Below are 26,938 nucleotides of genomic sequence, written 5' to 3' on the forward strand. Positions count from 1 at the left end.
CTACAGGCTTCTCGGCATTGCGCCCCGCAAGGAGGTGCCGGGAAGTCGGTGAGACATGGCCGGGCAGCAGTTCCAGTATGACGACAGTGGAAACACGTTCTTTTACTTCCTGACTTCTTTCGTGGGGCTCATCGTCATCCCGGCTACATATTACCTGTGGCCACAGGACAAGAACTCTGGTGAGTGCTGAGCAAGTGCTTTGGGCACAATGGAACGTTCTTTGCTGACCGCGCGTCATAATTGCCTACAGTTCGTTGAATTTCCATTGTACTTGTACAGCTGCAGTTGCCAGCATCTGCTAATGTTCATAGGCTCCGAGGGGATGCTGGGAAATTCATCAATACTTCCTGCTTGTGCCAAAGCATCTCTCCCCAGTCTCTTTATCTATACTCATCCCCTCATACTGGTATCTGTGGCTCTACACAAACAAACTATTTCATTCTTTTTGCCTTAGAATCAGCTACAGATTTGATTTATTTCTCTTCAGAAAACTTGAGCTTTTTGGCAGTTAAAGTTAATGGGATTTGAGATGCCCACTTGCCAACCCTGCTTTGTTGGCTGTTATTCGGTGAACTATTTGCTCCCTGTAATGGAGTTGGCATGTTCAGGGGAATGAAATGACTGGCAAAGGCCATCATTAGGACTCCAGTGTGGTAGACTTTTTATCTATATCTATAGGATATGAAATTGACCAACTGCAGATAAGAAATTATTATTCTGTATCAATACTGGCTGATGCCAGAGTGAAAGGGGCCACTGCTCAATAGAGCTTACAATCCTAAATTAATATTTAATGATAATGGACAGTAAGGCGTCCGCTTGCAGGGAAAGGGCTTAGTAGCTGTCAAGTTCCAGTATACCAGCAGGTTTCAGTAAGGTTAGTAGAACATAGAATTCTTCACTAGTGACTGCAGGGGCAGAAACAATATTGCACTGTTCAACTTAGAGCAACGTTTTAATAGGAAATGGATTAACACAATAAATATAATATTCTGACAATAAAATCATTAAATATATACTTGTTTCATGAATAATTTCGTATGGGCTTTTTCATCCCAGTGTTTTTTTCCTGCTGCCAGAGACACCCCTACCCCCCCCACCCCACCCCACCCCACCAACTTCTTTTCATGGCAGTCGCATGCCAAATGAACATGAAAGGCTCAGCTTATTGAATTATATGTGTAGGCTTACTGCTGTTATTGGAGGGTCCGTTGCTCATGCCCCAGACCTTCAGCAAAGGGGAGTAAATCACTGGAAATTATAGCGACAGGCAGGCACCAATCCAGAACATCAGAAGTAGAATCCAGGTGGCCGTTGTTTAAATATACAAAATGTTATTTTACATTATGTTTAAAAACAGTCGCCTGACGCGTTTCATGTCACCAAGAGACAATCATAGGCTAACTTTCTTTCAACAAACACACAATATTTTGAAGAGGAGGAGCCGATTAGAAGCTACATAAGAGGAGTTTCCAATTATAGGCCAACCAATAGGCTTTCATATATATCATGAACTCTTTTAGCTCCACATAGTATATACACTATGTATAAATACAATATATACAATAAATTACATGATGCAAAATACACACATTGTGAAAAAGGTTTCTTATAATAGACACATTGCAAAATGAGCAAATCTGTTCATATATGGAGACATATTTTGTAAAGAATAAGAATGTGCCAGTGCGTTTAACTCTTTTAGATATAGAAGGAATGTGCGTTAAATTGTTTTGTTTCTGGTTGCTTCATTGAAAATTACTGCAAAAACCCTACTAGTCCCACCCATGTGTTTCACTTCCTTCTGCCACTTTTCCCAGGCTGTGCAGGGCAGCTAGCGGCGCTCCTCACACTGCACTGTAGGATAGGAGCCAATCAGCAGCTAGCCTGACCTGATAGGGAACTGAAGTCTGTCTTTGCTTGTGTGACTGCAGGGCTGTGATTGATTATCCCCCTCCTACTGTGCTTCTGCCAATGACCATGTATATGAGTATACTTTAGAATTTTTTTGGTCTTGATATGCGATGAGAAAGAGTCAAGACAGAAGTACTTTAATGAGCAAAGTTAAAAACTTTGTGTGCCTGAAAGCAGTATGTAATGTTTTGTTAGAAAGACTTGTCTAGAGCAGGTTTACTAAACATTTTAAAATGTTTGAGGTTTTTTGCTTACTGGGGTCGCTATGTCTGTTTCACTCTTGTTAAAAAAAAAATAAAAAGTCAGTGTCATTCTCCATGTCTGACATTTCATCTAACCTTAGGTCGGTGCCTTACGTTATGAGTCACAGTATATCTGTTCTAGTCGAAACACCCTTTATAATTGCCGCTTGGAGCAGTCTCAGTAGGATTTGCTAGGAGAGTTAGAATAATGAAAACCGTTAATACGAATGTGGTATCTTGAGACCAAATGTTCACTAAATCATATAGTGGTTAATACAGTATGATTCATCCTGCTCTTTGTTGCTAGAAGGTTGGAAATACCTTACAATCTTCAATGCTATAGAAATGCAAGGCATACACTTGCTTTTACCTCTTGAATGCTTTATTACATTGACTAATTTCACTTCCTGGTGGAAAGGTCCTGACACCCACAGTATGGATGACAGGACAATGTGTTAATGAATACTCTCAGGTTGTATTCCCACCAAATAAATTATCCTATAGTTGCATCATGTTACTTGCAGACCTCATGCTTTGCTGCAAATGCTTGATCCAGGACATATATCAAATGTTTTATGATTCTTATTCTTCATAACAAAGCTGTGTTCTTATGTACTGTACATAATAAGTATTGTATATGTGGAAACTAGACAAAAGTGGAACGATAGACTGCCCAAGTCTCCATTGCTTAACTTTTGGGGCTTGCAAGCGGGTGATTTTGGCTAAAACTGCATAGATGGCTAGTAGTGGCTACCAGTAAGTATATTATTAATTTTAAACCAGGACTAATTTAAATATAGGGAACTCCATACTGGAGACATATTGAAACTATTGCTTCTTTAGCCATACCTAATTGACTACAGCCAATAGTGTATTTGTTGCTGTTTTTACTACTCTGGAGTAAAGTGACTCTTGTTTTGTGAAATTTCCACATAGTAGTCATAGGTCGTAAACCTACATTGCTGTGAAGCATGGAAATAAAATACTGCTTGTTTGAGCTCTTTGCTTTCCACAATAATGATTAAAAATACAAAATGAGGCGCATAGATGTAAGTGTGGGTGGTTGTAAAACTGTAGAATTTTTTCTTTATAAAGCCAGAGACCTGCCCCATTTTCCTTCTGCGCATGAACTAGATAGTGTACCAGAATAGTTATATCAGGTTTCAGGGATTCTATTTTTATTCTGTGGAGACAATAAACAATATATAACGTCACTGTCATGAAAACGGGACTCTCAACCACACATAACTCTTAGGTTTGGCTGTAAGGGGTTACACTCAGTCTCTCAATCAGTTTACACGCAGGCTAGACTAACATCAGACACCCTAAAACACACCAACACCCACAAAATTAATTCGCTGCCACCATCTATCATTAACTGGCGATAGAAACCTAATGTGACTATCCCCCTGTCTTCTATAACAGGTAATAACTCACACTACAGAAATGCATCAAACACTCTCTCCTATGGTAGATCGTCAGGGTTAGAGCCTACTAGTTCCATAAGCACTCCAGCAGCCAAAGGGTTAATTTACATTCAAACAGTTTCCTGCTAGCCGTACTAGTTATTAAATGTATAAATAGGCAACTTTCCCTTTCCACACGTACAAAGCGTTAATACACTTAGGCACAAGAATTCATATGGGCAATGAGTTCCTTAGAGCACAAGGACAAAACGTTTTAAAATGTATTATATTTAATATTAACAGTAACAGTGCATGTATATAAAAGAATATATAACAAAGAAGACATTCATTAAAAAAGAATTGCAAAAACAGTAAATAAAATAAAATGGAGTAAAAACACGAAGACCCTAGGTATTGTACCAAGTTTCTTGCTGTGTCCTCTGAGGCAAGAGTTAGGAAACACTGGGCATACAATCCACGGGTATGGAGCCTCTTTTGCATGACATTGGGTACTGGGTTTATCACCTTTTTATTGCCTGCTGGGACATTCTCTTCAATACCTTATGCATGAGGTAGGAGTCATTTACAACCCCCTGTAGGGGGGCAAGATTCCCCAATATAATATTGGTACTTGCCAGTACCCAATATTATAATAAAATCATGGGCAGGCTGTGATCCATATGTGGGCGATCTGATTGATACCAAACACTAATGGGGTTGCATGTTCCAGTCCCCCAGGAACCATCCCTCCTAACTGGTGGATATAGGCTGGCCCTGTTTGGTATCATTAGGAAGCATGTGACCTCTTCATAACCAATATGTAAGTTATGAGGATGAGAATCCTATGACACAGGAGATATGGATCCTTTCCTATAATCCATATTTTTCTACTAACTATCCCCCCTGCTGCTCTAGGTCCACAGCTCTGTTCTTTGATCAACTGATCAAAGAACTGACTGGCCCAGCCTCCTTGCCCAAATAGTGTGACTCCAAATTGTCTCAGAAGGCAGATATGGATGTCGCCTTTCCACAGCCCTCTGGTGGGATATGCAGTCAAGTGTCTCTTTGTGAGCATGACAAAAAGTATTTCCTGTGTTAACTCTTGTAATGCCAGAGCAATACTGCCCTGGCATGACCGTCACCTGTAATCTTAATAGCAGTTTCAGCAGTTATAATTAAAAAGGTGAAGGCCAGGTAGTGAGAACTATACTAACTACATAAAATAAAATTACTCACACTTGTAAGTTTGTAGTATGTTTACCTTGATCACAATGGATTGTTTGAACTGTTTGATTTTAATCCTGATGAGGGAGGTATTACAAAAACCTGTGACCTGAGCTGTTATGTGAGTGCTCTTCCAGAGATCTATATAGATGAAAGACCAGCAACGCCAGGATTTCACTTTTCATCTGTGTATTAAAGATGTATATAAGGTATGGGACCTGTTACCCAGAATACTCAGGACCTGGAGTTTTCTGGATAACTGATCTTTCTGTAATTTGGATCATACCTTAAATCTAGTAGAAAATAATTTTCTACTAGAAAATCATGTAAACATTAAATTAACCGAATAAACTGGATTTGCTTCCAGAGTGGATTAATTATATCTTAGTTTGGATCAAGTACAAGGTACTGTTTTATTATTACAGTAAAAAAGGAAATACTTTTTAAAATTTGGATTATTTCATTATAATGGAATCTATGGGAGATGGCCTTTTCATAATTCGGGGCTTTCTGGATTATGGGTTTCATACTTGTAAAACATACCTCTTTAATACACAGATGAATTTCTGGTGTTGCTGTTCAATATATTTCTACTATAACCTTGCACCAGGGCATTGATGAAAGATGGTGTGCTGTCAATTGGACTGATATATATATATATATATCTATATCTATATCTATATCTATATCCTGAATCAGACGCTTGCACTCTGAACCAGTCTTCCACAAACGTCGGTGCAGGGTCAAAGTATTTATGTAAAGTTCAAGAGGACCCACACTCCTTGGTTAGTGAACCAAAAATGTCTTTATTTTTCAAACTTGTGCATCCAACGTTTCGACCCACATTAGGGTCGAAGCAACCAAGTGACAGGAAACAGTGAGAAGTTAGGTGAGTATACAGAGAAGAAGAGACCCTCTGTCCCCCCGGCAATCACCCTTACCTGAAAGCGCACCTTTTGTAGCACAGTTGGAGGGTAAAGTGACCAGAGCGTGAGAGTGCACCAGTCCTTCGTTCCTTTTGCGGTGAGTCATCAGCGCAGCAGCGCCGGTCTGATCACGTGGGTTATGCGTCCTGGTTGCTACGCAACCCCAGCTGTTCCCCGACCTGCATACAGCTCCGGATCAGAAGCGCACGGAGTCAGTGTCAGCACCTCTGCGCAAAGCGCTGAGGGCTGGGCATGGCTCAACAATGCTCGCACTTGCGGTAAACTGCAGAGGGATAGCTAAAGGCTACAAACCAACCGTCCACCATCAGTGCAAAGCACCGACGATGTGGGATGGTTCCACCATGGGGGGCGTAAATCAACCCAGGGGGAAAAAACGCACCAATAGTCCCACTGCCCATTAGACTGGAGGCTCACATCGCGGAACAGGGGTGTCACGCATCACATATAGTTGGCCATTTGGTCGCACAGCGAAACATCAACATACTGCCGGGTACTCTTGCTACCCAATAGGCAGGCAGGGTACTCCTGCTACCCTCTAGGTATACGGGGGCCGATATGGAGGACAGGGAAAACTAGAGAGGAAAGAAAAGGATAAAAGCAAAGTCTGTGTGTGCAGACAGAGTACTGTGTAAGAGATACAGTAGGTAGTACGGTACAGATAATACAGAGTAAAAATACAGAGTAAAAATACAAGTACTGCAACAGGTCTATACATCCAGGGGCCCTAAACCCCCGTCCATAGAGTCCAAGATCCCAGATGTGGGCTATATCAGTTGTGCTTTAATAAGTCATATTCAAGCCAGGGAGGGGAGAATTGAAACTAGAGACTTATATAAAACAACCAAGAGGAAGTGTTTCGTTAAGTCCACGTGGGGCCACTGTATCTAATTTGAAAATCCATCTTGCTTCCATCCTGAGTAGTGCTAAGTCTCTGTCACCACCTCTGTCCAGGGTGGGTTGGTGGTCAATGGCCATGCATCTAAGCATCGGTAGCGAGTGGCCTTTAATTAAGAAATGTTTTGCCACTGGTTGCTGTGCTTTTCCTTCCTTCAAGGCTTTGCTGATGGCAGATCTATGATTTGCGATCCGTTCTTTTAGAGTGGTGCTGGTTTTTCCTACGTAGTATAAACCACATGGACAAGTTATTAAATACACTACAAAAGAAGATGAACAGCTCAGGCGGTGTAAGATCTTGTATCTTTTTCCTGTGTGTGGGTGGGTGGGGAAAATCAGGGCCAGTAAGCAGGCTGCGGCATGTTATGCAGTTCGGGCATTTAAAGCATCCCAGTTTCTTTTGACCAGTAAGCCAGTTAGGTTCACTGCGGGGACCACGAAAAAAATCGGTGCGTACTAATAGGTCTCTGAGATTCCTATCCCGTCTATAACCCACCATGGGTTTGGGCATGTGGTGGAACGTAAGTGAGTCGTCCATGTTAAGCATGGGCCAATGGTTGTTGATAATTGTATTCAAGTTTGAGGAGGATTTTGAGTACATAGTAGAGAACACCAGTGGTGCATTCTTGTCTTCCTTAGGGTTTTTTACCGTCAAAAGGTCAGCCTGTGTGAATTTCAGTGCTCTTTCGAGTTGTTGGCATAGTAGCTGCTCTGAGTATCCTCTCTGTAGGAATCTCTCAAACATTTCTCTTAACTGGGTTATAGCAGTAGTTCGTGAGCTGTTATTTCTTATCACTCGGAGAAACTGTGAGTAGGGAATGCCCCTAATCGTGGCCGGGGGATGATTGCTACTTGCTTGTAGGATGGAATTACGGTCAGTGGATTTTCTGAACAATCTGGTCCCAATCTTGGAATCTTCCAGGTAGATATTGAGGTCAAGAAAGTCAATATTGTTATCGCAGCAGTTTAATGTGCTGACACTGACTCCGTGCGCTTCTGATCCGGAGCTGTATGCAGGTCGGGGAACAGCTGGGGTTGCGTAGCAACCAGGACGCATAACCCACGTGATCAGACCGGCGCTGCTGCGCTGATGACTCACCGCAAAAGGAACGAAGGACGGGTGCGCTCTCACGCTCTGGTCACTTTACCCTCGAACTGTGCTACAAGAGGTGCGCTTTCAGGTAAGGGTGATTGCCGGGGGGACAGTGGGTCTCTTCTTCTCTGTATACTCACCTAACTTCTCACTGTTTCCTGTCACTTGGTTGCTAAGGCCCCTTAGCAACGACTATTTGGCGCCATTTTGTGTGTTTAAAATGGCAGTCTGTGTTTGACACTCTCACCCTGACGAAGATACCTGTGTGGTATCGAAACGTTGGTCCACCTAAATAAACCTTTATGATCGATATCTACTGACCCAAGTGTGATTACTTCTGGAGTGCCGTCATTGGAGGGATTCTGCATGTGTTTAAAGACTGGCACCCGGCCCTTACAGCATTTATGGTTGTGCGTTCCTGCTCGTGTTTATATATATATATATATGTATATGTATATATGTATATATGTATATGTCCCAGAATGTGCCCTACAGCTGTCCGATTCACTCTTTAGTGTATAACAGCTCTAACTTCTTGCTCAGAGACGGATGACAGATGGACATACCCCATCCAATATTAGGAGTTCTACAGCGGATTGCCCCACCAGCCAAATACTAATATATTCTTTTGTAATTATTGTAAAAAGATTTTAAGCTGATAAGTCATCTATGTTTTTATATCCATTATTTTTGCATGTGCTAAAATCTCCATTTATATTAACGGTAATATGTTGTCATTTTATAAAAAGGTTTGAAGTTGACAAGCCATCTCTGTTTTGTTTATTGTTAACATACTGACTTTCATTTCCTGTTTAAATAAACTGATTTTCAGTGTTACAAGCAGTAAGTGCAAGAATGTAATTTAAACTCGATTTCCCTTTAAAGTTCACTAAGTATTTTCTATACTTGTAATTTTTTGTTTTTGTTTTTCTAGAGCAAGCTCGTCTGAAAAATATAAGACATGTCTATAGAAGCTGTTCGTGGTACCAGCTTAAATTAGTCAAGCCACAGAAGAATATAGTTCCCACTATAAAGTAAGTTCTCGTTTGCAAATAATGTTTTGCCATATGGTAATGATTTACATATTAAAGTTATGGTTTACATATTAAAGTTACATTTATGCTCTATATGAAGTCATGTGTGGCTGCCAGGCCAATTAATGTGTTAAAATGGGGGCCTGAGCAGATCCATTGGGAAAGGATCACAAACAGGCCATGACCCAACCTGCCTGATAGACCTCATACAGCATGCATTTGTTCATCCTGTAAGCCAACATATTGTATAGGAAGACATAAAACATCTGTGGTCGCATTTTATACACTGCACTTGTTTTGATGTCTTTACCTCCATACAGTAAACTCCTTCAAGGCTGCCACCAGAAGGGACTCCATGCTTTTGCAACATTTTGAGGTTTACTACCCCATACTAAGCAGCACTGTATTGGTTTTTATATTGTACATTTTTAAATGAATTACTTTGTTTTTCCAACAGGAAAATCATTTTGCTTCTGGGATGGGTCTTATTTCTTTTTCTTGCCTACAAAGTTTCCAAAACTGACAGAGAATATCAGGAGTACAACCCATATGAAGTGTTAGGTTTGGATGCAGTGAGTAATAATTTTCATGATCAAAGTGTTGTATGTTTACGTAGCTATAAAATGGGTAATAATGTAATACTGCCATCAAAATAAAAAATGTTTTACTTTAGCTAAAACAATGTCTAATATTGTGTAAAGTGGGGTAGATGTGGTACAATATGTTTTACTGCTGGAAAGGTTTTATATACTAGTTTATGAGTTTGTTCTGGCATCCTTAATTATGCGCAAAATAAGGAAGTTTCCAGTGCTGCATACATTAAGACCTATTGGCATATCATACAAATTGCAGAAGGGCAAAGTGCAAAACAACAGGGCACATTGCACCTTGCCCTACCAATGTAAATAAACCCAAATATTTTTCAATTCTGTTGACACCATGTTAAAAATTAAGAAAAATTAGGTGCTCCTCACAATTGCTTTTTCTAATGTATAGCTTTTATTTCTAAGGGGGCAACTGTCTCAGAAATCAAGAAACAATATCGTCATCTGTCTCTTAAATTTCATCCAGATAAAGGAGGAGATGAAGTAATGTTTATGAGGATAGCCAAAGCTTATGCAGCGTAAGTAATGTAATGCAGCGCTCTGTGTAAACGTTCAAATACCAAGTTTCTGTCTATGTGGATTTATGTAAGAATATGAACCCTGGGCCACATAGGTGACAGGTAAACAGATTGTTAATAGTGTAGTGTGTGCAACATTTGGCTTTGTCCACCTACCACCACGGACATCCTGGATAGACCAGTTTCCACAGAAGATGGTGTTTGTCAGTGTCAGTTTTCTCGTCCACCAAATAAGAAGGGGGGCGAGATGGCATGTCTGTCATTGCCCATAATGCTACAAGAAATTCTAACTGCTTGACATTTTACTTGATTCCACCAAACTTGATAATACATTTTGAGATTAGTTGGTACAATGAACATATATTTGTAATCACACTTGCACTGAGCCTGTATAGATCGAAAAGATGCTTTCCAATGATAGACTGTCCATTAATATTTAGAGGAAGTTACCAGAGCTCCAAAAAACTGCTGGATCATTTTACATTTTTACAGCAAGATGGAAGTTATCTATTCCCTTAGATCAGTACTGTTAAACTATTGTGGTACAGAGGGACGGAATATTTCTGGCCTACGTGGTGGAGGGCTGATAATGGAAGCCAGTGTTGACCACTCCCCTTTTAAACCACACCCATGTTACCACACAAACTTTTAAGACCATATCCACATTAATGGTGGTGGTACACTTAAAAAAGCAAATGGTTGGTGCTCACTGCAGAGATGTGTGAAAAATGTTAAACCATACCCTTAAATCCACATGCCTCCTCCTTTCCTGTAGATAGCACAGCACCCCCCAGAACATGATTAAACATCTTAGGGGCCCCTAACAACAATTTTCAAATTCTAACAAACCCCCAAAACAAAACCTACCAGGCTCACATCCAGGAAAGAGTATGGCACACAGGCAGCATAGGGCAGGTAGAGTATGGTACACACAAGGACCATAGGGTAGGCAGAGAATGGTACACAAAAGGAGCATAGGACAGGCAGAGTATGTCACACATAGGGAGCATAGGGCAGGCAGAGTATGGCACACACACAGGGAGCGTAGGGCCGGCAGAATACAGCAGGAGACAGGGAAAACTATCAGGACCTTAAGTTGAACAGTTTTTACTGTGCTACATACAGTGGCATCAGCATTGTGTCCCTGTATGTAGCACAGTAGTATGAACTGTTCAACTGAGGTGTGAACAGTGTGGGCACTTTCAATCTGGGTCTGAGGTGTGAAAAATATTGCTGTTCCAGGGTTGAACAATTCAGGAGGATTACAGTTTACTGTCTGAATTTGAGGTGTAAACAATGCAAGGGCCAGTTAATCTCTGTACTGATACCTTTTAAATCTTACACAAGGTAAGCAGACACAGCAGGCAGACTTTCATGTGGGGGGTCACACAAGGGGGGTATCACCAGTTGGACAGCACTGCCTTAGATTAATGGCACACCAGAGTGTTTTCTGTCTGAAATCTGGTGTGTTTCAACATGTATCTGCTGTTTTTTTTGCATGGTGTGCTAATATTGCGTGATAGGGTTCCTTGCGCATTTTATACCACAGGTATTCTAAATGCTTTTTTTGAGTATTTTATCCACATAATGTATATTCTATGTTCTTTGGCATTTCAATGTACTACAGATCATAGACTCTACATTCTGCAACAAGGAGTGGCTATAAACGCCAATAATTAATTCTCCCTTTGTCCCTCCACCCCTAGGTAAGGAACACAAGCATGTAGCACGAGAGCCCCTAGATAGCAGTAGACATATAGAAACAACTTGTTTGCTGCTGTGTTTTCTTCCTGTGTCATTCCCCCCCCCTTGCAGTGTTCACCATTATGGCGACACTGCATCCTATCCTGACTGCATGTCTGCTTGTCTTCTAAAAGTAAGCACAACACACACACACACACTTTTTACACTTGCACACACACAAGTTTTGCACACTCTCAACGCAGGGGTCCCCAATCTTTTTTACGCGAGAGCCACTTTCATGCAACACAAGCATGAAAAAGTTCCTGGAGGTGCCAAATAAGGGCCTTGAGAGCTATATGAACTGGCAACCTATAGGAAGCTCTGTTTGGTAGTAAACCAAAACTTGATACCAAAACTTGCCTCCAAACCAGGAATTAAAAGTATAAAATAAGAACCTGCTTTGAGGCCACTGGGAGCAACATCCAATTGGTTTGTGAGCAACATGTTACTCGAGAGCCACTGGTTGAAGATAACTGCTCTCGGGCATAGTCATACTTGCATACATGCACATAGCACACAATTTTCACAAGTGTCAAAGTGTACACGCACAATTTCTTAGCTCAGGTTGTTCTGAAAAACAATGCATAGTTTTCCTAGATAATCCGAAAAGCCCTCCAGGAAATGCAAGAGCACAAAATCTGTCTCTGCCTATAAACGAAATGTAAAATTCTGCTAGCATTTACACGGTTAATGTATGAATAAGTCTTGATATGGCCTTTTTTGTACTTTTGTGAAAAACAGGAACGACTTGAAGGTTGCTATATCTGTGTGTTTATTCTAGTTATATGTTGCTTTTGTTTGCAATCACCGCTATTATATCCGGTGACATATGTCAAGCTTTTGTAATTTTGTATTGTAGCTTAACAGATGACGAGTCCAGAAAAAACTGGGAAGAGCATGGTAACCCTGATGGCCCACAAGGTAGTGTATGAAATTGCTTTTTTTTTCTTTTTTCTCTAGCTACAATTTATAAGCTTTCATTAGCTATTACATATATATATCTGTTTGTTGACAGTAGTATGCTTATTAAAGAGATGGCTCACTGTCACAGGAAAAAAGCATCAGTTAATAGTGCTTTTAGAATGTTATAGCAATGGCTAATTCTGAGTAACTTTTCAATTGCCTTTTATTTTTCATTTTTTTTTATTTATTTTTTTTATAGTTTTTCAATTATCCACCTTCTTCTGACTTTTCTTTTTCAAATGGAGGTCATTGATCCCATCTTAAAAACAAATGCTCTATAAGGCTGAAACTCCATTAATATTGCTAGTTTTAATTACTCATCTTTTTATTTAGTCCCTCTCCTATTCAATTCCAATCTCTTATTCAAATCAGTGCATGGTTGCTAGGGTAATTTTGGACCCTATCAGCCAGATGCCAAAATTGCAAACTGGAATAAATACTAAAAAATCATCATCATTTATTTATATAGCGCTGTCAAGAGTTTTTAAAGGGGAAACATTGATTTTTTTTAGAGATTTATTATACCCCAAAGCTGCTAAAATTCCAAATCCAAAAATGCTCCCTTCTCAAACCTGTCCAGGACATATAAAACTCAATGGCAGGTGTCCTTGAAGTTGTTTCTTGACATTGTGATCTGCGCTGGATAATTCAGTAAAGTGGAGTTTTTGCATTGACAATTTGATAAAGTCGAGTTTTTGGCGTGGTAATCATTTGACTCGAATTAACGTTCAATTTTGTTGCAACGTCTTTTCACCACTACTTGATAAAATAGTTAAATTTGTAAATGGGAGTTTGGTCGACTTTGTTTTAATAAAAAACTGAGATAAAATTAATTTTTTTAAACCTTTAATTTAAAGGTGAACAACCCATTTTTAAATATGAAGATTATAAAATTGTAAAATATTTTATTCCTGTTCTACAGCTACAACCTTTGGCATAGCACTACCAGCGTGGATTGTGGACCAGAAAAATTCTATGCTGGTAAGAAATTTTAAAGTGCTGTAAACAGGCAACCTACATCCTAAAATGGGCATAGGGTGTTTGGTGAATTGAGAGGACCTTATTTGCACAAAGAATAAGTTTGCCACAGATTAACCAACAAAATGTAGTATGACTGGGCTGTACGTGTTTGGGTAGCAAGGAGTATGGCCAGCACAATTTATTTTTCTCTTTTTGCACAGGGGCCTGTAGATAAACTAGAAATACAATATAAGATTAATGATACAAGGCTTATTAGTAATTACTTAAACTAAAGAAATCTGCATCAAACTTAATTATTTATCAGCCCTGTAGCATTAGCTTTGTGGTAAATTGAACCACCTTTTTGCTATAGATTTTTCCCAACAGGCCCTAGGTCCCTAAGTTATCATTTTATCGGCAGCCCAGAGCAAAGGTAGCCTTATTATGTGGAGCTGCTGTGGCAAATATACACATGGATTATAACTTTTATAGCGCTTATGAATTTGTGGACTGGTACAATAGGTTCAGCTGTTCTAGCCATGTTGTTTTATTCATTGGTTCTTTTTGAATTGAGCAAAAGACCTGGTTATGTGGCTACTTGTAACATAGCAGTGGTATCATTAAATCATTTTTATATTCATATATGTTTTATGTTACTGGTTAAAGCTTTCTCATTTGTATGTATGTGCCCAAATACTTTACTTTTTATCTTAGTTTTTTAATTTTGTTTGATTTTGTATTTGTAGGTCTTACTTGTGTATGGATTAGCCTTCATGGTTATTCTACCAGTTGTTGTGGTACGTATTTGCGAATTCATATATATATATACACACACAAACATCAAATGGAGTCTCTCAGGACTTAAAATAAACTTTTTATATTTAGTAAATGCTACAAGCTGAAGTTTTCGGCCTCTCTGAGGCCTTTCTCAAAGCATAAAAATACACAGCGGAATATGCCTTATATTAACACACTGACGGGAAATAGCTTAGATAATAATGACATGTAACCCTCGTCAGGTGTGAGCGTCGTTGTTACGAATATCACTCAAGCTGCGTCTATCACAGCATCAATTTACATTATGCCTGCATATCTAAAATGCTTGTCAGTTTTTAAACATAAAATAACTACACAACTCCGAAGGAACATATACTATGTAAAATAAATATTACTATAATAAAATAATAAATACAAACTGACACTGTTCTGATTGTAACATATGCTTACTCCTATCTTCTCTAAGTCAGATCATCACTTGTTACAACATCTGTCAAAATGTATCAAACTTGAGAATGGCTCAAAGTGTATACTGGTTGGTCATTGGATCAATTTCTATCAATAAAAATCTAATCTTGTATTACGGGACAAGTGTTTATCCGCCCAACAATCTATCGACATACGCTAAAAAACTTGTTTGTTCCTCTAACTTAATTAACTGCTTAAGTTAGCAAAAATGAAAGCCCAGTTACTGAAACCACCCCATAGGTGAGGAGTGTTATTAGAAGCTTTAAGACCCTTATTAACTGCAACCTCATTGGCCGCTTATAGTCGCTGGGGTGGATAGACCGGTATGGTAACCCCCACCTTTTGCTAATGTGGTTATTGGAAACTCATTTTGACTGCAATGATGAGTGATGTTCAAATAAACTGCCCTGCTAATTCAATCTCTAAAGGAAGTGATGATTCCAATGCCAGTAGTTGTTTTAGTGGAAATAAGAAAACCCTCCCTATAGGTTCACTCAATTCATTTACGGTGATGTAACCAAGACAATAAATGATTTAAGCTGTTCACCCCGTGTAATCACAAATAAAAAAAAATATATATATATATATATATATATATATATATATATATATATATATATAATATATAATATATTTTGTGTAATATGTCGAAATTATAGTAAAACTGCAACCCTCTGCGATGCGTCATGAATACATAAAAAATCAATGAATGTTTACTGAGTCTGCACCCAGACTTTTTTCGAGAGTGCTGGTATTCTCTTGGAAAATATATCTATATCTATCTATCTATCTATCTATCTATCTATCTATCTATCTATCTATCTATCTATCTATCTATACACACATACATATATATATAGATATATATAGATATAAAGATATAGTTAAGAGCACTCACGGGTATTGTGCAAAAGGCTTTTATTGGAGTATTACAATCTACCCCGATGTGGGGGTAGATTGTAATACTCCAATAAAAGCCTTTTGCACAATACCCGTGAGTGCTCTTAACTATATCTCTATGCTATTTCTTGAAGAAGCACCAGGGACTTGATTGATCGATGGTGAGTGCCGGTTTAACAAACTGACTGATATATAGATATATATATATATATATATATATATATATATATATACACACACATACACACATATACATATACGTATGTTTGTTTTTTGTTTTTTTCAGTTGTCCAAGCATAATTTTTTTATATTTTATTTATTTATTGCAATATTTTCAGGGTTCTTGGTGGTACAAATCCATCCGCTATAGTGGAGACCAGATCCTTATTCGCACTACACAAATATATACCTATTTTGTATATAAAACCCGCAACATGGATATGAAACGTAAGTAATGGTGCTAGCAGCAGTTGGAGCTGTGAAGTGGTATTTCCTCACTGAACTGGCATAATATACATTGCTTCAAGATGGCTTTTTAATAACAATCAATATGAGCTGGCACTCACAAAAATTCCAATGTACAGGCCAAGTGTAAATTGTAGAAAAACATTTTATTACACAAAAAATTTAAATAATAAGCCCAGCTCATTTTTTATTCCTGTTAGTCCATTGGCCCTCTAGGAGTCAGGAAACAATTGCCTCCTTCTCTGAGGCAAATTTGAGGGGGTTTTCACCACCTTTCGGAGCAGTTCACATACTTTAAAGGGCATATATTATATCAAAATTGTTTCCCCAATAATAATAATCATATTAATAAAGCCTGCACTTTACCCCCAACATGGTTGACTAGACTGGGAGATCCTTTCCAGTACATGCAGCATAGCACTGGCTTGGGGTAGTTTCTACAAAAAAAAATGGCTTCCCCCATCCAGAGTTGTGGATTGTATTAAGTCGCATCTCCAGTGGAGTAAACAATTGTTCTATGATAGGTGCCATTTAACTCTTTCAAAAATTGCATGGTTAAGAAATCACATAATCTAAGTAATATTACATGATACATTTTGCAGATCATTGAAATATGTTGTTTTACCTTCAGAGAGGGTAGTTGTCAAGCAGGGTTTTAAGCAGGGTATGTAAGGATTTTATCTAGGTTGAGCACAAGAAATTATGTTGCCTGTATTCAGTACACTTAGAGAATTTGCATGTTACCCATTTGGAATCTGTTTTGAAAAGCCCTTCCTGTCAATAATATATTATGTATGTAACTTTATACCAATCTCACATTGTACTCTTCATTGTATTGTATGCGCTGTTAATCAAGCCTTCCCTAACCTTGATCTTTGTCAAAAGGCAACGGCATTCCTTCTCCCCACTGGCTATGTACTTCTGTATACATTTTGGCACATAAGACGATGAATACCAATTCTCCACCAAATTCACTAAAATATTTGAAAAGCCTGTATATATTAAAATGGATGACTTGAGTGTGTGTACATTTCTCAGAATAAAACTTGCCAGAACTTGCTATTTCATTCTTCAAAAGGTCGAGTTTTGCTCATTTTAAGTCCTTGTTGCAACACTCCGATCTGTTAAAGGCAAAGGCTGTTTTGCTTTGTTTTATTAGACACTGTGTTAGGCAGAAAGTGAACGGTGAGAAAATCTTCTGAAAATGGCACTACTTGTATTCCAGTATCAGAACTGTGAGCAAACAGTCCTTGTCTTTATCAGGATAAACATTTTCATTGAACAGGATGCTGTGTTTTTAAGTTCTATAGTTAAGTTAAATCACAGAGTTTGCAGATATTTGATAAACAGTCACACACAAATACATACAGTATGTATTTTCTAATTGTGAAACAGTCACAATTGCCATAACTTCAGTTATAACAAAAAACCCTTCAAAATGTAGGTTATGTCATAAGATGCATGGCCAATTAAACCCTTAACAGAGACATAATAGAATGGTTTTTCTTTTCAAAATAAGTCTTTTGGGCTGATTTATTGAAAATTTCTGCAAAAACCATACTAGTCCCACCCATCTGTTCCACTTTGCGCTGCCTCAGTTTTCAGGCTATGCAGGGTAGCCGGCTGCACTTTACACTGTAGGATAGGAACCAATCAGCAGCTAGGCTGACCTGACAGGGAACTGAAGCCTGTCTTTTCTGGTGTGACTGCATGATTGTGATTGGTTGTACCCCTCCTACTGTGGAAGGGACCGTTAGGACATGCCCACCCTTCATTTAGTTATTGGTCTTGGAAACTGGCTACCAGTGACCCCATTAGACAGCTGGATATAGGAAAGCAAATAATTAAATCATAAACTATAAAAAATGGAGACCTGTAATATACTAAAAGTTAAGTTAAAGGTAAACTACCTTTTAATATGTTTTACTGTACCATTAAAGACGGTGTTGAAAAAGTTCTAAATATGGGTTTAGGTGCTTATTTCGCTTTGTTTTTTGTAGGCCTGATCATGGTGTTGGCTGGGGCATCAGAATTTGATCCACAGTATAATAAGGATGCTACAAGTCGGCCAGCTGATAATATACTTATACCGCAGGTAAGGGATTCAAATCTTCTTTTCTTTGGGTGCAAAGAAAAGTAAGTTATAAAGCAAGGATATTAATGGCCTCTTTTACTTTTCAAGCTAATAAGAGAGATTGGAAGCATCAATCTAAAAAAGAATGAACCTCCTTTGACTTGTCCGTACAGCCTCAAGACTAGAGTTCTGCTTCTGGCACACCTTTCAAGGATGCAGATTCCTGAAACATTAAAAGAAGGTAATGTGATTTTATTTTAAAACAGCAATGACTTGAATTACTTAACTGTGTAGTTTTACCAAATTCATGGGTATGAAGGCTAAAATGTACATCCTGATTTTATAGATCAGCAGTTTATGTTGAAGAAATGCTCTGCTTTACTCCAAGAAATGGTTAATGTAATTTGTCAGCTCATTATCATGGCTCGTAGTCGTGAAGGTAAGAACATTTATTTATTTATTTTTTAAATCAAACATTTTACACACACAACCAAAATCAGTAGAAAAGAAGATATTGCTGACATGTATTTTTCTATATCTCAAGAAAGGGAGCTTAGGCCTCCTTCTTTGTCCTCATTGGAGAACTGCATGAAGCTCTCTCAGATGACTGTACAAGGACTTCAACAGTTTAAATCTCCTCTCCTGCAACTACCATTCATTGAAGAAGACCATTTGAGAAGAGTGTCCAGCCATAAGAAGGTGCAGAACATTTTGTAAAACTTGTAGGAATTTAATTGAAGTTTTAAAATGGGGTCTCCACATTCTGGTAATTTCAGCAGAATATTCTAAAACTAATGGTTGGTAGGATAAAATGATCATTTACCAGCTTGTGATTCATTACATCATATCAGTACTTTTAATGTCTTTTTTCCATTATTAATATGAAGGTAATCACATTTAACAATTGGAAATACTCTTGTTTGTTGAATACTCTCATTTGTTGAACTGAGATATGATTAGTCTTCTACTTATAACACAAGTCTATTTGTATAGCTGAAGAATGAGTCCATAAATTGCTGGTGCTCTATTTGGAACTTCAGCTGCTTTTTGAAGGAAAGTTTCTGCAAATCAAAAAATTACAAGGTGGTACTCACACACCACTGTACTGTAGTATGTGCACTAGCAGACTGAGGGTCCAGAACTGTAGCTCAGATTTTTCTCAGGGAACTAAGATTACTAATGAAGACTTGGTCTGTCAGCAGCTTTTATTGTTCCCTGTATGGCCGCCTTTAAGAAATGGCAAAAGCTTTTTTCAGGAAGTTGTGCATGTTTGTTTATTGCATACTACAGTTCATCACAGAAATAATTTTTCCTGTGATCAACAGTTCAAAATCAAGTCCATTCGAGATCTTGTCAGCATGAAGGAGTCTGATCGCCGCACCCTTTTTAATTTCTTAGAGGACAATAGTTATGAAGAGTTATTGGCTGTGCTTGGCAGCTTTCCACACATAAATATGGAGATAAAGACTCATGGTATGTTTATTTACTAATTGGATTCTCTTTTCCTTTGTATAACTGGCCCTCACCCCAAAATTATTTGCAAATATGTAGTATTTGTGTTTCCTTTTTTTTGTGTTCTTTATCTGAATTTCTGGGTTTGTATTTTGTAGCTGAAGTCATTTTTCCAGGTCTGTCCATTAACTGGCTTTTGCTAGATTCTTTCAGCAGTCAGAACCAGAAGGGCAGCAAATATAAACAGTTGTACTGTACGTATACTGCTGTTAATAGTATTTAATTGTATGAATATCCACTGAAAATGTTTAGTGTATATTAGAAATTTACAGTGAATTACATTTTCTTTAATTACACAAATATTTTTTTCACATAAATTTACTATCTCAGTCATGGTTATTTCTCCATAAAATGTCCCCCATATTTGTAACCTCAGGCTAAGGAAGCACAAAATAACTTATATTCCACTTTTTTTTTTTGTTGGTGTATAATTGATTGTTTTCTGTAGCTACTTTTTTAGTTTTTAACACTTGATATACATATCAATATATCTTTATTAAACATTTCCTTGCTAGTTGCTTCTAAGAGCAGTTACGAGTGAGATAAAACATGAATTGACTTTTCAGTTTGTCATTTTCTACTATTTCCAAGAAGTGAAGCCTAATTATATAGTATTTACTAATATTTACGTCTAATCACTATATTGGCTTTTGTTTTGTTTCAGTGCTAGATGATGAGGATAGTAATAAAATCACAGTGGGTTCTCTTGTCACTGTTTTAGTGGTATTGAAAAGACAGACTATGGCTGTAAGTATGAGCTATATGCTTTTGTACCATTTATCTGTAATTAGTTGGTTTACATGAATTGTTATGTTTTATATTATGTAAAAAAATCTAAGTGGGCATTTTTCCCTTCAGTTTAAAGTGACTTTGGCTAACTCATAATCTGTTACAACATTTACCTGAATGTTTTGAGTACATACCACACAATGTTTCCATGTGGACATTATACTCCTCTCTCTGACTTAAAGATGAATTGTTTATTGGAATGAATTACTTGTGATGTACACAGTGTAATTTAGTTATAAAAACTGTACCATAAACATTATGACAGAATCCCTTTAAGGGAAAAATGCTTTTTAGTGCTATAGAGGATATTTATTTCTCCAACAGGTAATAATTGTAGCTGATAACTTTGTGGCTTAGGGAAGCTATATTTCATACATTGTATAAATTCTAGATAATGTATATTACAGTTTTGTTTGCATATTGCTGAATAGTGTACATAATTGCTGATATTTTTTCTTTTTAAATATAGGAGGTGTTTGAGAAAGAACAATCAACTTGCTCTGCAGAAGATCAGCCTGTTGATGAAAATGTAAGAAATATGGCTCATACATAATCAATGCCTAGGGCATGGCAATAGAGTGAAAAATGAGAGTGTGCAATTTAAGAATAAAGGGAAACTTCATGTTTGTTATTGAGAAATTGTATAACAACAAAAAGAAGTGAAAGAGCTTACCCATCCAACTTTATTGAGAAATTGGTTGTGATGTGCCATCTTTTCTCGAAGTATAATCCCTCTCTATGTACTATGTAAAGTGCTACTTCTGTAGTGCTCAAATAACTAGATTATTTTAATTCCAGATGGTCCAGATGCTTTAGATTTATCTCTTCAAGATACGATATATAATTAATTGGATGAATGAATACATTCATAGGCATACTCCCTTAATGTATTTACTAAGTAGGTAGACTCCTGTTATTGATTTGTTTTTTGTTTTTTTTAAACAATCCAGCAGGTGGAGGGTTGCAAAACGAAAAAGGGATGGCAACAAAAAAATAAAACTGCCAAAAAGTCTTCCAAATCGAAGAAAAAAAAACCGCCAAAAAAGAAACCAGCAGCCCAACCTTTACCCCAGCAAAAGCAAATCAAACAAAAGCAAGCAAATGGAGCTGTTTTAAACGTCAGTGATTTCTGCTTAATCTCTTTACAAATTAGCGTTTATTCATAATATTCATTTTTCTAAACATGAATAGGAGATGAGGGAAAGGCTAACACACACCCCTCTTTCATTTTGAAATGCACTAGTGTCTCTAAAATAGCCCCCATGCATCCATACCTGCACTCTGTGGCAAGCTATCATAGCTGCAGAGAGTTTTAGTTCAACTAGGACCCCTGCATCTACAGATTATTTTTTCAATATTCATTTGAAAAGTTCAAGTTCTGCAGTATTCTTTGTCATGGACATCCTCTCTCTTCACTGCTTTCCTTCTATTGCATGCCATCTTGTCTACCTTTCTTTCTTTAGAGTAAAATTGTGATTTTTTTTTTTTGCCCCCAAAATATTTTTAAGGATGTCTCAGTAAAAGATGATGAAGACGAGGGTTCTGATAAAGGCAGTGATTCTGAAGATGAAGATCAGAACAGGGACTCTCAAAGCGATGGAAGCGATAAAGATTCGGACAGAGAAACGGATGAGAAACATGGAAAAGATGATGAAGCTGTATGCTCTGTTCCTATCATGTGTCTTCTATAAGTTAAAATTTTGGTTAATTATAACTGTACCAGGCAGTATTTTAAAAGTTTGAAATACCATTGCTTGCAGTTTCTTGTTTAAGCAAACTTATTTTTTTTTTAAGGTTTTTCTCGTTCCTGATGGTATTTAGCTTAAATGTATTTAGGATTTTGGTGGCAAAATAAGATTTACATTTTGCTTAGTGGAAAAATCCAGATAATTGTTAATTTACCGGTAGTATATGCAATTCATTGCTAGAAAGGCATGTAATCCATTTTTCGACCCAACAATTTATTACTCGTGACCAGCTCTCTTATCAGGAGGTTACATAACCTGTGTCTCCAGTTCTGATCAGGAAGCCTCCTTACGGTAACTGAAATGTTCGATAATCCATTTCTTTAATGTGATTGCCCTTCAAAGATGTTGTGTTACTGATGTATCAGGCACAGGGAATGCCTGGGACACTGAGACAATATGGTGGCACAGCACTCAAGGGAAATGTAAATGAAGTGCCTAACTACATGCCTCCACCCCAAGTGATTGTGCTGTTTCTTCTCTAACCACTACACAAATGTGATGCTGAATATAGCAGCTTCTGGCTGACCAGCTTATTGATAATCCTTTTTATACAGGAATGGCAAGAGTTGCAACAAAGTATTCAGCGTAAAGATCGAGCACTCCTGGAAACCAAATCAAAGATAACTCATCCAGTCTACAGTCTTTATTTTCCAGAGGTAAATGTTATATTCACAAATTTTAAAATACTCTATCACAATTTATACCTCATATAAACAGTTATAAACTTTCATCAAGCGTAATATATATATATATATATATATATATATATATATATATATATATATATATATATATATATATATATATATATATATATATATATATATAGTTAACAAATTGTTTTTTTTTTTTTTTAGGAAAAACAGGAGTGGTGGTGGATTTACATTGCAGATAGAAAAGACCAAACATTAATATCTATGCCCTATCATTTGTGTACACTTAAGGATCAGGAAGAGGTGACTTGTTCTTTTCATTAAGACTAACTGGATTTTTAATTGTCTGTTAATCTGCCACTTACAATTTTCTAGTTATTTTATAATGGTAATAATCATCAATAACACTTGTTATAAGATCAGTCCGCTTACTTGTGTTGGATCTCTACATATGAACAGATATACAGTTTGGATGTAAAAAGCGTTTCATTTTCCTCACCACCCTTGCTGTAATAGAATAAATTTCACAGAAGCCAATGGGAAATACACGTCACAGACCTACTGGCTCTTGTAGCTTTTTTGTTAAAGTGAGTGAGATGCAGACACAATGCCCAGCAAAAAAAAAAAAAAAAAAACTGTTCTGAAGGGGGAAAACTGTTTGCTTTTGTGTTTAAGATTAAGAAATGCAAGAATGTATGTGCTACCCTTTTATAGATACATGCTTATGTTAAGTTTTTATATGTTCACTTTGTTTTAGGTGGAGCTTAAGTTTCCAGCACCGAATAAACCAGGAAATTATCAATATACTGTGTTTTTAAGGTCAGATTCGTATATGGGTTTGGATCAGATAAAACCATTGAAGGTAATATATGTTATTATAACTTTATAAAATCTAAAATAAAAAAATAAGTATCTTCAGACGTTTCACAAACTCTAGGCAATGGCTTTTGGAAGTTAAAGGGGTTGTTCACCTTTAAATTAATTTGATGTAGGCTGTGATATTCTCAGACAATTTGCAGTTGGTTTTCATATTTTATTTGTGGTTTTTGAGTTATTTCGCTTTTTATTCTGCAGCTTTCCAGTTTGCTGCTTTTAGCAATCTGGTTGCTATGGGCCAAATTGGATAAGAGACTGAAATATGAACAGGAGAGTAATAAAAAATAGTAATAACAATACATTTGTAGCCTTACAGAACATTTGCTTTTTAGATGAAGTCAGTGACCTCCATTTGAAAGCTGGAAAGAGTCAGAAGAAAAAAGCAAATAATTCAAAAACTTTAAAAAAAAAAAAAAAGTCCTAATGAAAAGTTGCTTAAAATTGGCCATTCTATAATATACTAAAAGTTAAGTGAAAGGTGAACCACACCATCAATGTTATCATGGTTTGAACATAAAAATTGTAAAATAAAACAGGCTATAGCTTACAAATTGGAATATAAAATGTTTTTGGTTTTGTATTGGAACCTTTAAAGGAGAAGGAAAGGCTTGCAGCATTTGGGGTGCCAAATGTTAGGCACCCCAAGTGATTGTATTGACTTACCTGAAACCCCCGGGGCGGTGCTCCTATTAGCAGAAAACTGCACCGGCCCGGGGTTATACCAGTGAGCACCACGGAGCGATCCGCTTCTGGCTTCTTCTTTCTTCAAATTTCCAGGGGTAAACGCATGTGCAGTTGAACGAAATAGCTGACTTTTTAGTTAAAGTTCATGTTCTCGTTCTACTGCGCATGCGCAGCCGTGCAAAGAAGGAGGAAGACGGAAGAAGATAGATCCGTGGTGCTGACTGGTGTAGTAGCGGCCCGGGGTTTCAGGTAAGTCAATGGAATCACTTGGGGATGCCTAACATTTGGCACACCCAAGTGCTGCAAGCCTTTACTTCTCCTTTAATAGGGAATAAGGTTGTATATTTTTCCTTGCTTCGTTGAAAATGAACTGTACTAAAATAGAGGTATGAACAATTTGTATATATTATGTATGTAATATACAGCTGTAAACGTTATGAACAGGAAATGCCTCCATTTACTATAAAAGTAAAAAATGCAATAATGATAATATGCCTAGTATTAGATAATCACATGGAAATGAGTCAAAAGGGTCATATAAACTGCAGAGCTCTCTGTTATTATAAGGGCTTGTAAAAGGATTTTTAAAACATAAATATTTTCTTAAGGACTGTTTAGGTTTCAATAAATATTTATATATTATTGCCAAATCAGTTAAAATAGCTTAACAGTACAAATACATATGAAACCGCCTAGACGTGTGCCTTTTGTTAGAATGATCACATCAAAAACCACAAAAAGAAAGGTTAATTTATTGTCCGGGTGAAGACTAACAGTTGGAAAACAGTCTTTGATAGTCTTTAAATTGACTTAAATTTTTCCAAAGTACAAAACGTGGGGTAATTATTTTGCACATAATACATACATAATTTCCATGTATGTATTGTGTTCTTTACAGCTGGAGGTTCATGAAGCTAAACCAATCCCAGAAAATCATCCACAGTGGGACACCACTATAGAAGGGGATGATGATCAGGGAGACAGTGATGGCTTTGAAGAAAGCTATGATGAGGAAGATGATGAAGATGAGGATGATTAAACGGCAGTACAAAGAGACTTGGAAACCTTCATGGTTGTTGTCCTGATATCGGGTTACTCCATCTTACAGAGCCACAGTGTAGACGTACCTGAGGACAATTATTTTAGCTACTGTACCTGTACCGAGTGCTTTGTGTAACATGCTTTTGGAGGTCAAACAAACCTTTGCCATTGGTACTAACCTGGAATGCCCGCTGGCCATGTAATCACTTTGGATAATGAGCGATGCATTTATTCCATCTTAAAAACTTTTTTAAAACCAATTCAATAAAACTGTCCATCTTTGTGCAAAATGAAGAGTACAATGGAAGGTGTTGAATCCTAAACTAGCATCTCCTGAGCTCATTTTGAGTTTGATTAAAATTGTACGACTCCTTTTCTATCATGTTGTTTCCTTTTAAACTGACATATTGCCTTTCAGTTGTTTACTTTTAGCTCCTTGAAGCATGAGGCATTTTTTTTCTTCTGCATTTTGTAAAACAAGTCACATTCCACTTCATTTTAAGAGTAATATTGTACCCCACAACTCAAGTGCTTGAACCTCTCCACCCTCTTTTATTTTCCCTTAAGAAAAGAAACCTTTTATGAAATGACCCATGACTAGTACTAGCAAATCAATGCAAATGATTTGAAGCAAAGGCTCTGAAAGCGGTGGGACCACAAGTAGCCGTATGTTTGTGGATTGAGACCTTTTAGGTTCACACTAAGAGCTAGACGTGCACTTTTGGATATTTTAATGTAATTTAAAATAGAAGGGTCTGTTCTTCGTGGCTAGAAAAGGGGGCGAACATTGCACACAGCCATGAAATATATATTTTGTAATATTATTTATCTACACTACAATTTAGTCTTCAGAACAGTGCCAAGCTACTCTTCTTTTACCAATGTTTTGTATGCGTTGCAACATATGGAACAGTTGTGCTTTCATTTGTGTTGGCTCATTTTGGCATTCTGCAGATGAAACAATACAGGCTGAACAAAAAAAAAACCCTCAAACTGAGAGCTGTGGCTTTGTGTATTCGACCTATGACAGAATCTGCGATATTCCTTATTCTAATGACTGTTTTGCATATGTAAGTGTTCTTTTTGTACCCTTCCAAACATCAGTAAAATGGGAAAAAAAGCAAATTTTTTAACAACTGTACATACCAGGCATTTGAAGTTGCTATACAAAGACAGATGGACCTTGGGTGATTTTTGAGATTACAGAACACATTCATTACACTATAGTTCTCACTAAATGTAGAAATAAGTATAAAACAAGATAACCATGTATAGTGGGAACCTGTTGTTAACTGTGTAATGCTGAGGTGACCTTCACGTGGCAATTCTTCAAATATTTTTAAATTCCTTTAAGCCACTCAATGTAAAAAAAAAAAAAAAACATTTTTGAAAACGGGTCATCACTTTA

At 37.3% G+C, this 26,938-nt stretch overlaps 1 protein-coding gene across 1 annotated transcript; it reads left to right on the forward strand.

Annotated features, from left to right (window-relative positions):
- sec63.L (SEC63 homolog, protein translocation regulator L homeolog) lies at positions 1-26,910 on the forward strand. Its single transcript, NM_001095073.1, is given in 21 exon segments — positions 1-179; positions 8,655-8,754; positions 9,212-9,326; positions 9,765-9,877; positions 12,480-12,541; positions 13,506-13,564; positions 14,290-14,340; positions 16,027-16,135; positions 18,154-18,248; positions 18,336-18,468; positions 18,574-18,666; positions 18,772-18,926; positions 19,553-19,700; positions 20,404-20,486; positions 20,998-21,057; positions 21,479-21,646; positions 22,037-22,186; positions 22,831-22,932; positions 23,134-23,232; positions 23,687-23,791; positions 25,388-26,910. Coding segments are annotated over 21 exon segments (2,265 nt in total). The 5' UTR covers positions 1-55; the 3' UTR covers positions 25,529-26,910.
- Positions 26,911-26,938: the final 28 nt, after the last annotated feature.

The sequence above is a fragment of the Xenopus laevis genome, chromosome 5L, assembly GCF_017654675.1.
Source record: "Xenopus laevis strain J_2021 chromosome 5L, Xenopus_laevis_v10.1, whole genome shotgun sequence".
NCBI lineage: Eukaryota > Metazoa > Chordata > Amphibia > Anura > Pipidae > Xenopus > Xenopus laevis.